The sequence below is a fragment of the Protopterus annectens genome, chromosome 3.part1 (genome assembly GCF_019279795.1).
Source record: "Protopterus annectens isolate FY-2018-M chromosome 3.part1, PAN1.0, whole genome shotgun sequence".
NCBI lineage: Eukaryota > Metazoa > Chordata > Ceratodontiformes > Protopteridae > Protopterus > Protopterus annectens.
In genome coordinates, this window is record NC_056732.1 from 1,835,912,811 (window position 1) to 1,835,928,797 (window position 15,987).

The 15,987-nt window shown below is 39.2% G+C and overlaps 1 protein-coding gene across 2 annotated transcripts in view; it reads left to right on the plus strand.

Annotated features, from left to right (window-relative positions):
* Window positions 1-15,123, plus strand: part of LOC122798730 (zinc finger protein 883-like) — a 139,689-nt gene extending 124,566 nt beyond the window's left edge. The window contains exon 4 of one of the 2 annotated variants that reach the window (XM_044067830.1): window positions 12,428-15,123. In XM_044067830.1, the coding sequence (XP_043923765.1) occupies window positions 12,428-14,235 (1,808 nt within the window). In that variant the 3' untranslated portion in view covers window positions 14,236-15,123. Of the gene's footprint in view, window positions 1-8,363; window positions 9,568-12,427 lie in introns of those variants that run through there. The other variant, XM_044067831.1, reaches the window with a different exon arrangement.
* Window positions 15,124-15,987: the final 864 nt, after the last annotated feature.

Genomic DNA, 15,987 nt, shown 5'->3' on the forward strand with positions numbered 1-15,987 from the left:
AGGGAACCATTCTCTGGAAGTTCAAATCAGCACCCCTGAAGGCTTGATTAACTGCCTTCTCAGGAAGCAGTCGGGGGAGATTATGTTGACATTTAACTGTGTGGATAACCATCACACAAGACACATGTGTGGAGATTATGTTGACATTTACCTGTGTGGATAACCATCACACAAGACACATGTGTGGAGATTATGTTGACATTTAACTGTGTGGATAACCATCACACAAGACACATGTGTGGAGATTATGTTGACATTTAACTGTGTGGATAACCATCACACAAGACACGTGTGGAGATTATGTTGATATTTACCTGTGTGGATAACCATCACACAAGACACATATGTGGAGATTATGTTGACATTTAACTGTGTGGATAACCATCACACAAGACACATGTGTGGAGATTATGTTGACATTTAACTGTGTGGATAACCATCACACAAGACACATGTGTGGAGATTATGTTGACATTTAACTGTGTGGATAACCATCACACAAGACACATGTGTGGAGATTATGTTGACATTTAACTGTGTGGATAACCATCACACAAGACACATGTGTGGAGATTATGTTGACATTTAACTGTGTGGATAACCATCACACAAGACACATGTGTGGAGATTATGTTGACATTTAACTGTGTGGATAACCATCACACAAGACATGTGTGGAGATTATGTTGACATTTAATTGTGTGGATAACCATCACACAAGACACATGTGTGGAGATTATGTTGACATTTACCTGTGTGGATAACCATCACACAAGACACATATGTGATTATGTTGACATTTAACTGTGTGGATAACCATCACACAAGACACATGTGTGGAGATTATGTTGACATTTAACTGTGTGGATAACCATCACACAAGACACATGTGTGGAGATTATGTTGACATTTAACTGTGTGGATAACCATCACACAAGACACATGTGTGGAGATTATGTTGACATTTAACTGTGTGGATAACCATCACACAAGACACATGTGTGGAGATTATGTTGACATTTAACTGTGTGGATAACCATCACACAAGACACATGTGTGGAGATTATGTTGACATTTAACTGTGTGGATAACCATCACACAAGACATGTGTGGAGATTATGTTGACATTTAATTGTGTGGATAACCATCACACAAGACACATGTGTGGAGATTATGTTGACATTTACCTGTGTGGATAACCATCACACAAGACACATGTGGGGAGATTATGTTGACATTTAACTGTGTGGATAACCATCACACAAGACACATGTGTAAGAAATCATACCCAGAGAATATACCATACCATTTTTGCAAAGGCCGCCACAACAGAAGCCCCCATTTCCAAATGTTTCACCACATCAAATGCCAGTAGCTCACCTGGAGGTGTTCATTCTTCTTCAAAAAAGAGTCCTCATGAAAGTCCCTGGAGACCAGAGGTTCAGGAGTTTATTCAAGATTTCTTTGGGTTTCAAAGAAGAAGGACCTCAGGACAATTCTGGACCTCAGCACCCTAAATATGTTCATAAAGAAGACCCAATTCAGAGTGACCTCTATGCCAGTGATTTTGCCCTGCCTCAAGACAGATGACTGAATGTGCTCCACAGACCTCCAGGACACTTACCTGCACAAAAAAGATCAAAATGGAGTCCAGGAGGTTTCTGTACTTTTGGGTAGGAGCCAGTCATTACAAACTCAGATCCTTGCCTTTCTATCTCACCAGTCTCCCCCCAGATGTTTGACAATCAAATAGCAGTAAATGCATCTCACTTGCAGCTACAAGCGATCCACATATTCTGACAACTAGACTTCTGGCTCCAAGCTGCAACAGCCAAAGAATCTTTACTAACAGCCAGAGACTACTTTTTATAGTTCTACCATCTTTAAGCATGTACATAAATGATCAAAAACCACAGCTATAACCCTCACAACAAATTAACTTCAGCGGATGCTATCTGAACCATCATGTCACGTGTCTCTAACACCAGAAAGACGACTCGCTCTTTTCTTTACCTTTTGTAGAATATGAACCGCCAACGCATGTGTTTCAAGGGAACTGAGTATGTGACAGTTTGTATAAACTGAGATGTGCTGAGCACTGTCAACTCTGAACTGTGAACAATGGAAAAATACTGAACAAACTAGATTCTGCCTGTAGGCAGGAAATGTGCCTTTTATGGAAGTATATCCGATTTTCTCTTCTGCCTAGAGATATGATGATGTGAATTGTCTTATGTTTACGGGTAAACCTTTGATTGGTTAATTGCCCTGCGTAATGATCTAATTGGTTCAGTTTTATATTTTTGTACTGTCAGCAGTATCACCAGTATATAAGCTTGTTTATTTCTTTGTTCTGGGAGTTTCCCTGGTACTTTCCATGAGGCTCCCGCACGTGTGTACTGTAGTTAATAAAAGCCACTGAAAGAGAGAAAGAAATGTATCTCTCTTCGTTTTTAAAGTACTGTACGACTTTACAATTGGTGCCGTTTACTCGGATCTGAATTAAGAGCAAGCTGCAGCAGTTGAGAACTGAACGAAATACTGCTAAAAGGGCCCACAACAAATTTTCTGTAGTATTTCTTTCATTTTTCTGCGCCTGTCTACCTTCTAAAGTTTTATGAACAAAAAAAAAAAAATTTTTTTTTTTATCTGACAAAGTTATGATTTCTCTCCTTCAGTCATTTTAAGGCAAGTGGCATGCATTTCTTTTCTGCTTTGAATACGCAGTATGAGAGTGGGGTTAATCTGGAAAAATAAACTGGCGTCATACGTATGAAAGGAGGAATGAGAGTGGGGAAAAAGACGTTTTTATAACGTCTTAGCTAGACCTGTGTCAAACAGGTATAGCATCTTGTATGAGAGCGGGGTAAAAAGATGTTTTTATAACGTCTTAGCTAAACCTGTGTCAAACAGGTATAGCTTATTGTATGAGAGTGGGGTAAAAAGATGTTTTTATAACGTCTTAGCTAGACCTGTGTCAAACAGGTATAGCTTATTGTATGAGAGTGGGGTAATAAGATGTTTTTATAACACCTTAGCTAAACTTGTGGTAAACAGGTGTAGCATCTTTTATGAGAGTGGGGTAACAAGACGTTTTCATAACGCCTTAGCTAAACTTGTGGTAAACAGGTGTAGCTCATCGAGTGATAGTGGGATACTGAGTGAAAATGGGAGTGAGTGTGGGAAAAATAAATGAGCCAGAAAAAGGTACACCAGCTGGTTATATGTTTTATAGGGTGTCCCGGGACAGTTGTATGTTTTTAGATCAGTGGATCGCCCTTATTAAGGACAACGGCAATCTTGCTTTTCTGGAAAATGGTAGTTTTAATAAAGATGTTCTGACTAATTTACGAAAATTTAAAAAAGAAAGGAAAAATACCAGGGTTGTGCTGGGCAGCTTTTAATGATTGGATGTGTGAGGCAAAAGAACAGGAAAAAGATTCGGTCATTAGTAGTCTTAAGGATAGTCAACAAAAGTTAAGAGAGCAGATAAAGGAACTGCGACAAACTACTAAGAATCTAGATATAGCTAATGGTAGACGTTTAAAAGAACCACCCTTTAAGGGGTTATATCCGGTACAAGAATTAAATAAACTACAGATACCAGAATCAGCTGAAGATGATAATCCATGGTTCCTCCCACCCCCTACGGCTCCTCCACCGCAATATCAACCTTCACAACTACAGGATGGAACTGTTAGTTCTACAATACAGAGTGAAGGCCGGCGGACGGAAGAGCAAATCATTCTGGACCCCAGACAGGGAGATCAGGTGATAGGAGGCCAGCCTAGTCACCTGGCTATAGAACAACATAACCAGATAGATACAGGCAAATCACCCCTAGAGTGACCCGCTCTAAGATTAAGAAACAGCACAAAAGAAAAGTGCAAATGCTTTTTGACCCTAGGTCCAGTCAGCCGAAAATACCTCAAAACAGGAAAACGGTTTATTCACACAAGGGTAAATATTATAAGCAATGCCCAATTGTGGTTAAGGACATTAGTCCAGATAAATCTCATCAAAGCTTCACTTCCGATTCGAGCACGAGCTCGTTAGACGAAGCAGAAGTATTTCCACTGAGGGAGGTTCCAAATCCAGCACATGCCAGAGATGCGGAACAACCGGCTACTGTCGTCGTACCTAGGGCGTGGTCGGCAGTTGATTTTCAAGCTATTACTAAATCACTTCCGCCCATTCGTAATAACCCAGCAAAGTTTCATCGCGTATTAGCAGGACACATATGTTTACAAAATCCTACTATAGAAGAAGTTAAAGCTGTCCTCCAATACGCTGTAACAGCTGATCTGATGAAACGTATATGGGATCATGCTAACGTCCCCACCCCAATACCAAAGCATAACACACAAGGGGAAAATGGTTTTGAAGCAGTTAGACAACGAATAGTTGATGCTATTATTGTCATAGTGCCACCTACCCCAAATTGGTCTAAGATTAACTCAGTCATACAGAGAGAAGACGAACCTATAGATGAATATTTACGATGACTTACTGATGCATATTCCGGATACCCAGAACCCACCAAAGGGCCAGCACAGAGTGGGCTGTCAGCTGCTTTTGTGGGTGGGTTACGCCCTCAAGTGAGAGATAAATTAAAAGAAGTATGTTTGAATTGGCCCAGTTTGGGCCTGCATGAGTTAGTCCAGCAAGTACAATACCTATCTGACCATTTGGCTAAAGAAAAGAAGGATTTACAGGAAAAATTAGTACAAGCACAAATTCAAATGTGTAATGCTCTGGGCCAACCCGGTCACCAAGGTAGAGGATGAGGGCGGGGACGGGGGAGGGGTAGAGGTCACAGTCCAGCTACTCACAATAAACAAAACTATCAAGGCACACAACCCACCCAAACCCAGAATCCAAGTAATCAAAATGAATGTTTCAATTGTGGCCAAACAGGCCATTGGAAAATGAGTGTCCATATTTGGCAGAGCAACCTGCACCATACACTGAGGCGCCACAACAATGGAATTCTATCTGAATGCCAAACCCTCGACAACAACCACAATGAAGGTTCCCTGAACAGAAATAACAGCAGTTGTACCCCTTCCTTCCTGTGGATCAGGACAGGCCACATGTTATGTTATCAGTTAAAAATAAACCATATCCATTTTTGATTGATACCGGAGCAACTAAATCTATGTTAACTAGCAGAACAGCCATGAATATTCCACTTTCTAATAAAGTGACAAAAGGAGTAGGTGTTTCCGGTATACCTATCGAGTATTCTGAAACCGTTCCGGTCCCAATAACTTTGGGACCGTGGCAGGATAATCATGCCTTTTTAGTAGGACCATCAGTGCCTTTAAATTTATTAGGACGAGACTTGTTGTGCAAAATGGGGGCCACCATCTTTTGCACAGCTGATGGAGTCTATCTCCAAGTACCTTCAGACCAACAGGACACTACTTTAGCAGCCTTGGATGATACTATCACATTGCAGTCAATGTGTATTCAGTCAGATTCTAACAGAAATGAAGATTTACACTCCCTATCCCCTTGCTTGTGGACAACTCATGATAATGATGTAGGATTTTTGACTTAAGCTATCCCTGTAAAAATAACTCTAAAACCTGGAGCAAGGTTACCGCGAGTACCACAGTACTCTCTGACGGCTGAGGCTATTTCTGGTATAGCCCCTGTTATTTCTGCACTAGCACAGCAAGGGATAATAGTACCCACCACAAGCCCATGTAATACTCCAATATTACCAGTAAAGAAACCTGGTAAACAAGCTTACAGATTTGTACAGGATCTATGGGAAGTTAACAAAGCAGTTATGCCTGTTTTCCCAATTGTGCCAAACCCTGCCACTATTTTAAGTTGTATCCCACCTACAGTTAAATGTTTTACAGTAATAGATATTTCATCAGCTTTTTTCTCTATACCAGTACATTCTGATAGTCAATATTTGTTTGCTTTTACCTACAAAGGGCAACAGTACACTTGGACCTGATTGCCCCAGGGGTATGTAGAATCTCCGACTTTATTTTCAAGGGAAATGCATAGGCAATTACAAGATTTACAGCTACCGTCACGTTCAGTACTAGTCCAATATGTGGACAATATACTTATAGCCTCCCCAGACAGTAACGCCTGTAAGGAAGATTCTCTTTTAGTGTTAAAATTTCTAGCCACACGTGGATTTAAAGTAAATAAATCGAAATTACAATATTGTCAAGATAAAGTACAGTATTTAGGACACATAATTGAAATGGGTTCACGCTGAATACTCCCAAACCGTATCAGTTCTATTCAAACTGCACCTCGTCCTGTAACCCAGAGGCAACTTAGAGGGTTCCTTGGTCTAGCAGGATACTGTAGACAGTGGGTGTCTAATTTTTCAGAAATTACTGCCCCTCAGTTGCAACTCTTGAAAAAGGACATTACAGACCCTCTACCCTGGACATCACAACACGATGAGGCTTTTCAGGCAATTAAAACAGCCCTGGTAAATCCTCCTGCCTTAGGGTTACCAGACTATTCTAAACCTTTTGTTTTCTTTTGTTGCGAACAAAATAAGACTGCTCTGGGGTCTCTTAACCCAGCAACGCACTGGAGGATGCCGACCAATTGCTTACTATAGCACTCAATTGGATCCGGTTGCTTCTGGTTATCCAGCTTGCTTACGGGCTGTGGCTGCTGCTGCCGTCTTGGTAGACATGGCAGCTCCACTAACCCTGGGACATAACACTGTACTAGCAGTCTCGCATGCTGTTCAAGCCTTACTTTTGAAAACTAAAACACAATATCTTTCAAATGCACACCTTACTAAGTACAAAATAAGTTTAATGGGAAATCCTGCTTTACAAATTAAACTCTGCCCACCACTAAACCCTGCCTCTTTAATACCAACCTCAGACGAGGGCGAACCACATGATTGTGTGTTAGTAGTAAACTCTGTTCTTTCTCCTAGGTTGAATTTATTTGCTACTCCTTTGCAAAATCCTGATTTAGTTCTTTTCGTTGATGGATCCTGTTTGAGAACAAACTCCATCAAATTCCAAGCTGCTTGGTCAGTCTGCACACCGACTGAAGTGTTGCAGTCAGCACAATTACCTACTGGCGCCTTCGCACAGGCCACAGAATTAGTGGCATTATCACATGCATGTAAACTAGCTAAAGACAAGTCTGTTACTATTTATACTGATTCCACTATTTATACTGATTCCCGTTATGCCCATGGTGTTGTTCATGATTTTGGCATATTATGGAAAGAACGAGGGTTCTTAACATCTTCCGGAACACCCATTAAAAAACATTTTTATATCAATAATTTACTACAAGACTTATTGTTACCTTCTGAAATTGCTGTTGTTAAATGTGCAGCCCATCAATCCAATGACACTTTCGAAAGTAAAGGCAATAATTTTGCTAATTGGGCTGCTAAACAGGCTGCTTTGTCACAAACTGTTCAGGGTCACTTTTTGCAGCCATTACAATCTATGAAAACTTTTGATGAAACAGTACTAAAAGCTTTACAGAATGAGGTCTCAGAATCAGAAAGAAAAACATGGCTGGCTCAAAATTGTTTTAAACGATCTGATTTGATTTGGCAACATCCAGACGGCAGATTGGTTTGCCCCCTATTCATGCTAAATTCCCTCATTAAAGCTTATCATTTGCCAGCCCATGTTGGGGTACAAGCTTTAATTAAACAAATCCAAAAGGATTGGTTTGTCCCAAAGCTTTCTGTTTCTGTACAGCACTTTGTGAGCAAATGCTCCATTTGTTTACAGTACAATATTTCTAAAGGCACAATGGCTCCCGTACAACCCTTACCAAAACCATTGGGACCATTTTGTGCTTTGCAATGGGATTTTATAGAATTACCACTTTGTGCACGTTTTAAATATGTTTTAACTGTTGTTGATGTTTTTTCTGGATGGTTAGAAGCATACCCTTCTGTGAAAAATTATGCTGTCTCAGTTGCTAAGAAACATTGTTATGAATTTGGTGTTCCCTGTTATATATATTCAGACCGTGGAACACATTTTACAGCTCAATTAATTGACTCACTGTGTACTATGTTGGGCATCACCCTAAAATTCCACTGTCCATATAGACCGCAGGCATCTGGAATTATAGAACACATGAATCAAACATTGAAAACTAGACTAGCAAAAATTACTACTGAAACAGGCCTCACTTAGGTACAGGTCTTACCACTAGCTTTGCTCTCTATGAGAGCACAAGTAAATCCTACTAAAGGTCTTTCTCCTCATGAAATTCTAATGGGCCGACCTATGCGCATGCCCATGACTCCGCCACCATCCTTTTCTGAGTATGATGCCTTTGATTATGATGTTATTATATACTGCACTTCTCTTGTTTCTTTCTTACAGTGTTATCACCGCCAAGTAGCAGCAGCACAACATAACCCTGATCCTTTTACGTCTTCTGAACTACAAACAGGCGATTGGGTGTACGTCAAGTCTTTCTCCAGAAAAACAGCAATGCAACCTCGTTGGAAGGGGCCTTACCTGGTTCTACTGACAACCTCTTCAGCATTACGATTACAAGGCTCACCAACCTGGATCCATATATCACACGTTAAGAAAGTCGTCCCTTCCAAAGATCAAACACCTCTACCTTTCACAGCTCCAGAATCTCCACCTATCGCCTCCCGTACTCTAAGCCATACTGTTCCTGCACCTAACAATGTCTGACATTTCTTCAATCGGAACACTTCTTCATTCTAATACAATACCACCAAAACTACCATTTCCACGGAGGTACTGTAAAACAATCTTGGTGGTTATTTTTGTTGTTCTTATATTTCTACTGTGGCCATTCCTATTTTCCGCTACAGTAATACCTCATGCCAAAAGAACTGCATGGCAACCACCATTCAATACCTACCAAGCTATAAAATATACTTATGCATCATCCCTTAATGTTTCCAATTGCTGGATCTGCACTGCCACTCCTACGGTTCATGGGGGATTGATGCTAAATATAGTTCCTTTAGGGATTAAAGAGACATGGACGAATCTGATCTACGACACATCAAGAGTTATTTCAAAACACAAAGTAGCATTACAGTTGTATGTCCGTCAAAATGGAACTGTGTGTTTCCAGAAACTTGATAAAATCAGAGTAGGGTGGAGGCATTGCAACAAAACAGTGGTATATAACTGCACTGCATGGGGTTGTGTAACCGATTTCTCACCTATATCAAGAATTGTAAAAACTCTATAGCTAACTTTTCCCAGAAAATATAAACTGTCTACTGGAAAATATTTGAAGGGTGGCAGAATGCTGAGAATCGCTTTAAGCTTATCAATATCACTATCAAAGTAGAGAACTGTTATTTTGTGTGCAGAAGAAAAGCATATAAATGGCTACCAGGAAACTGGTCTGGCAGCTGTTTACTGGATTACCTAGTTCCAGCTATCCGACATGTATCTACATTACCTAAGGGAAAATTCAGAACGTTCGAGAGGTCAAGAAGCCTGCCAATCTGTTAGGCAAAGTTGATGCTTCATGGATCTATCATCATGACTTGGCTCATGCTAGTACCAAAGGACTGTCCCATATGGACTTGGGTGATGATGTAATATCATGGGCTGGTATAATTCCGTCATACGGAGCAGTGAAATCAATTTGGGAACTGAGAAAGTTATCTAAACTGCTCAAAATCTTGAGCAATGCTACATTTTCTGCTTTGGATCTAGTAACTGATGAACTGACTGCTATGAGGGCTGTAGTACTCCAAAACCGTATGGCCCTCGATTTCACCCTAGCGGCGAAAGGAGGAACTTGCTCTTTAATCCAGGAGGAGTGCTGTACTTTTATTTCTGATGATCAGCATGAAATTGAAAGTCACCTTGAACTGATTCAGAGAATTTCCAAACTTTCAGAGGCGAAAGAGGCCGATAGCTCAACATGGGCTTGGTTAACCAACCTGTTCTCAGGTTGGGGTGGTGGACTGTTGAAGCTGATTTTGTTAATTGCAGTATTAGCAATTGTTTCTTTCATTGTCTTATTTCTAATCAAAGCACTGATCTTGAAATTAATGTCTTCAAAATCTGTGAAGAAAGTGCCTAAATTTTATATGCCTGCAACTATGACTATAGATAATGAAACGAAAATGTCTCTCAATGATGAAAAGACTAGTAGCATGGTTATGCTAGATCTGTGGCAAATGTATGACAGGTTAAATGATGATGCTTACACAGCATCAAATGGGGGATTGTAGAATATGAACAGCCAAAGCATGTGTTTCAAGGGAATTGAGTATGTGACAGTTTGTATAAACTGAGATGTACTGAGTACTGTCAACTCTGAACTGTGAATAATGGAAAAATACTGAACAAACTAGATTCTGCCTGTAGGCAGGAAATGTGCCTTTTATGGAAGTATATCCGATTTTCTCTTCTGCCTAGAGATATGATGATGTGAATTGTCTTGTGTTTACGGGTAAACCTTTGATTGGTTAATTGCCCTACGTAATGAAATAATTGGTTCAGTTTTATATTTTTGTACTGTCAGCAATATTACCAGTATATAAGCTTGTTTATTTCTTTGTTCTGGGAGTCTCCCTGGTACTTTCCATGAGGCTCCTGCACGTGTGTACTGTAGTTAATAAAAGCCACTGAAAGAGAGAAAGAAATGTATCTGTCTTCATTTTTAAAGTACTGTACGACTTTACAATTTCAATAAGAATTCTGAGCTACTGTCAGATGCCACCAATAGTGCTGGTTATAAAAGTTCTGGGCCTCATGGCAACTACAATTTTCATGGTACACTACACCAGATTTCACATAAGGATCATCCAGTGAATGTTATCCACAAAATTGTCCCAGCTGAAAGACCATCCTTCCACCACCATTTATTTAACTTACTCCTGCAGGAGTTGCTTAAATTGGTGGTCGATGCGTCCTCTTCTTCAGTCAGGAAAAATTTGTTCTAACTATGCTAACAGCAATAGTAACCATGGATGCCTCCTCTCTGGGTGGGAGCAATGTTTCTCTGTTTCCCCTAATGGCTAGATATACTTTTCTATTAAAGGAAGCATATTGTCTGCTTCTGGGAAGCAGTCTACTGAAAAGGCTTGTAGGAGTAACTGGGAACATTTGTCTATCTGGATCTACAATCAAGGGTTTGATCATCCTTCGTCACCCTACAAACTAACCCATCAGTTATTCCAACGGTACCTTCAGAGAATAATATCAACTAGTCCATTAACCTTCCAGTGGTGTTTTCAAAATACCCCAACAAAGGGGAGTACCTCCTATACATGCTAGCTGTCCACAACTAGCTTAGATTTTATTTACACAAAACCAAGAAAAGACAACCAGCTGTTTGTATCATTTTCTCCTAACAGACTGGGCTGAAATGTTTCTAAGCAAACACTGCCAAGATGGCTGAGGGATTGCATCACCTTTGTCTGTTCTGTGAGCAGCAAGGCCCTCCCTTGCTGTCAAAACTAAGGACCATTCAACAAGAGTTTTGGCATCTTCCACAGCTTTTTTCAGGAGCTCTTCCATTGATGACATTTGTGCTGTAGCCACATGGTCTACACTGTGCAACTTTTCCAAACACTAAAAATTGTACATTATTTCTGGAAACAGACACACATTTGAAGCTTCATTCTCAGAGTATGCTGTTATAATTCCATCCAACAACTCAAGTAATTTGGGATTCTCTTCCAACTGTCATGTTGGCAGACTGATGAAATACGTAAGTTGTGTGCTTATCATAACAGGAGATTGTTTTCATCCAAGTCTGTCTGATACAACAACCCTGTCTCCATCCCCCATATAAGTTGACATACTTGTTTCTTTGTCTGTTATTGCAGTTTGTTCTGTATCTAGTTTCTAGTCATCAGACTCAGTCTGAACCGGAAGACATACAAAGGATTATGGGAAAGTTAGCAGGAGCTCAAGACACTAGATTTCTAGCTAATGGCCATATCAGGTCTGAGCGGTGGTTCCGTATCCAACTGTCCTATCAGATGGACTTGTATGAAAAGGACCCAGAGTTAATGGTAAGTACATAATTTCTGTTTTACAAGTTTTAAGTCAGTATGTTATTCTGTATGTTGTTAATCACAGTTTCCAGTGAAGTTTATCTCCAATAGCATTTTGTTTTACTCTTACTGTAATGAAGATAGTAAAACAGCAGATCATCAGCAGAGTTTGTTTAAATATTACAAAAAAAAGAAAAAAACAATTAGTGACAAAATTAAGTGACATGAGAATGGATAGGAGAAGCCATTTAATTTTATATGCAAAAATGGAAAAGCATCATTAAAGCATATTGATCAGCAAGTCATTGATTACTAACATTAGAAATTAAAAAGAAAAGATACCTGAGCCTTGCTTAACATTTGTACTATTAACATTTGACAGAACAAGATAACCCTTCATTTTGTACGTTTAACATATTCTTATGTATTTTTAAGTCAGCAGGAGTACAGATTTCAGTGACATTTGGAGTCAGCAGTCATCACATAAGAAAGACCTTCATTCTGATGGTGCCAAGGTTCCAGATAAAAGGTCCATCAAAAGACATAACCAATGCCATAGCTATGTGGAACGTAATGATTCAGCTAAGGAAACTAACCCAGAAGTATATCTGAAAACTAATGAAATGCAAGGCTCCTGCAGAAAGATTAAGAAAAGCAACAAATATACTTTTTGCAATAAAAATATAAATGACAGATTAAGTCCCTGCAACAGAAAACAAAATAATATTGCTGTAACACATGAAAACATTTTCAGTAAAGAGAAACTGAATAAACATAGCAGATATAGCAAAAGTTTTTCAGGTGAAACAAGTTTAGCTGGACAGCAGATTGTCTCCAGTAAACAAAAGCCCTACAGATGTGTCACATGTGACAAAAGTTTTTCATATAAAAGTAGTTTAGCTGTGCATGAGATTATCCATTCGGCACAGAAACCCTATAAATGTGCCACCTGCAACAAGGAATTTTCACACAAGGGTAACATGATAAAACATCAGTCGGTCCACATGAATGAGAAACCCTATAGATGTATCACATGTAACAAAGGCTTCACACAAAAGTACAACATGGTAGAACATCAATTGCGCCATGCAGGAGACAAACCATACAAATGTACCATATGCGACAAGAGTTTTACTTTTAAGTGGCGGTTAAAAGAGCATCAGCAAACTCACATGGGAGAAAAACCCTATAAATGTGCAGTTTGCAACAAGGGTTTTAAAGTTAGGAGCAGACTTACTATCCATCAGACTATCCATATGGACCAAAAACCCTATAAATGTGCCAACTGTGACAAGAGTTTTGCATGTAAAGGCAATATGCTAAAACATCAATATGCTCACAGTGGACAGAAACCGTTTAAGTGTGAAATGTGTTACAAGAGTTTTGCATGGAAGAATAGCCTAATAAAACATCATTTTGTCCATACTGGTCAGGAACCCTATAAATGTGCAACATGCGACAAGGCTTTTACATGTAAGGGAAGTCTGGTAGCACATCAGATTACCCACAGTGAGCAAAAATGTTATAAATGTATCACATGTAACAAGGGCTTTTCACGAAAGTACAACATGTTAAAACATCAGTTACTGCATACTGAACAGAAAGCATATAAATGTGCCACGTGCAACAAGGGGTTTACGTTTAAGTGGAGGTTGGAGGAGCATGAGAGAATTCACTCTGGAGAGAAGCCCTATAAATGTGAGATCTGTAACAAGGCTTTTACAGTTAAGACTAGTCTTACAGTGCATACGATTATCCATACGAAGCAGAAACCATATAAATGTACGAAATGTGACAAGAGTTTTGCATGGAAAGGTAACATGATAAAACACGAACATGTCCACAGTGAACAGAAACCTTTTAAGTGTGATACATGTGACAAGAGTTTTACATCAAAGGGTAGCCTGGTAAAGCATCAGTTTGTCCACACTGGGCAAGAACACTATAAATGCACAATATGTGACAAGGATTTTACATGTAAGGGAAGTTTAGTAGCACATCAGATTACCCACAGTAAACAAATACCCTTTAAGTGTGCAACATGTGACAAGGGCTTTAGATGGAAAGCTAGTATGTTAAGACATCAATCAGTTCACACTAAGCAAAAAACATTTAATTGTACTATATGCCACAAGAGATTTGCATATAAAGAAAACGTGATAAGACATCAGCGTGTCCACACTGTGATGGAGCAGAATGGAGGTATGGAATCTGTGCAAAAAAAGAAGGACATGTTGGTATGAACTGAATTCATCCTCAAACCTTGGTTGACACCATCATGTGGTGGACCTTGTTGTTTACTAAATCCCACAAGACAAAACTGGCTTATTTCTCGATGACATATAGAGCAGTCTATGTGTATGAAAAAAATAAAAAATAACTTGTGCACTCGTTTCAGGTTAAAAACATGTCCAGCCCTGGCAGGGCCACTAGGGTCAGGATTCTAAGGCTGAGATGAATCCTGACACAGTGTTAGGGCCTGATCTAAGAGACCACACTGTAACAACAGAAAATGATGATCCACAAAAAAAAAAATAAAATAAAGCAAATGGTAACCCAGGTAAGAGGTTTGGAAACAGCGACATGGATACTTGAGGAAATAGGCTATCAACTGTTAATCGTATACGCTTCTGGCTGCCAAGAAAATGGAAAATAAAGTCTAAACCAGCTGTGAAGGAGATAAAAGATCTTAAGAAAAAAGAAAGAACAAATTGTATATAAGTAAATGGAATATCTGGGAGCAATACCTGCAGAATAATGTTAAGGCGAGGAATGAGGTTTAACGGGCAGAAGGACTTGAGCAATTTATGTAACATCAGCCTGAATGAGGGTTAAAAAGTTAACAGATGTGTATAGTTGTATATCGTAATTCTGAAAACTCAAAATATTGAAAGCACAAAATATCTAAAACTCGAAATATTGAAGCCTTTGTATTACAAATCCTCCTGCAGGGTTGCACAACACTGGGGGAGGGGCAGATTCACATTTCAATATTTTGAGTTTTCAGTCAAATGAATGGAACCTCTGAGCAGTGCATGAAAACATGCTAGCGTGTTTTTTCTTTATTTTATAATAATGTATGTGCACCTGTGTCATTATATTAGCAGTGATTTAATAAAGATGTTCATAAAAATAAAGAAGTCATATTTTATTTTTTCTGTGCAATAAAATCCAAATTTCCTAAAAGGGGGGGTTTACCCTGCAAGAATAAGAAAAAAAAAATAGAAGCGAGGAAAGTCATAGAAATGGGAGGGGGGATTCAAGAATTACAAATGTCAGGCTGAGATCACTAATTAAGCAAAACAAACAAATGCTATCTAGGTAAATAAACATACAGTGAAATAGAAAAAAAAGATTTGAAAATGGAAGTATTAAGAGTGAAGGAAAAAGACCACAAGTATTTGCAACCGTAAAAAGAATGGACTCAAGAGAGGAAGCGAGACATAACATTGTGCAACTCATATGCACAAAAGAAATCACTTCTAACGAATACTCCTACAGTAAAATCAAAAATGGACTCAAGAGAGGAAGTGAGACATAACATTGTGCAACTCATATGCACAAAAGAAATCACTTCTAATGAATACTCCTACAGTAAAATCAAAAATCTTTGAAGATATATATAGACAAAGACATCCAAGTTCATAAGAGCTTGCCAGCCCTTTTATTTTGTGTATGAATAACCCAGAAGTGGGCAGAACAAGGATATGTGGGGTCATAAACGTTTTGCCCCTTTCCGTGAGAGATATGGGTTCTAAACAGGGTGAATTTGCGGTTTCCCATCCATTCAACCAAATTACATTTGAATAGAGTAAGAAAAATTGCTTTATGTGGAGTGGAGGTCTGGAAGATGGTTCTGTAGAAGAGGTATCTCTGTGATGGTTTACTATCATATGAGCGATGAACAAAACAAAAACTGTCCAAGAAACCAAAAAACATATCTGAACACAGAACACCGATCAAGTCAGTATGTCGAATAATTCCACATACCATTC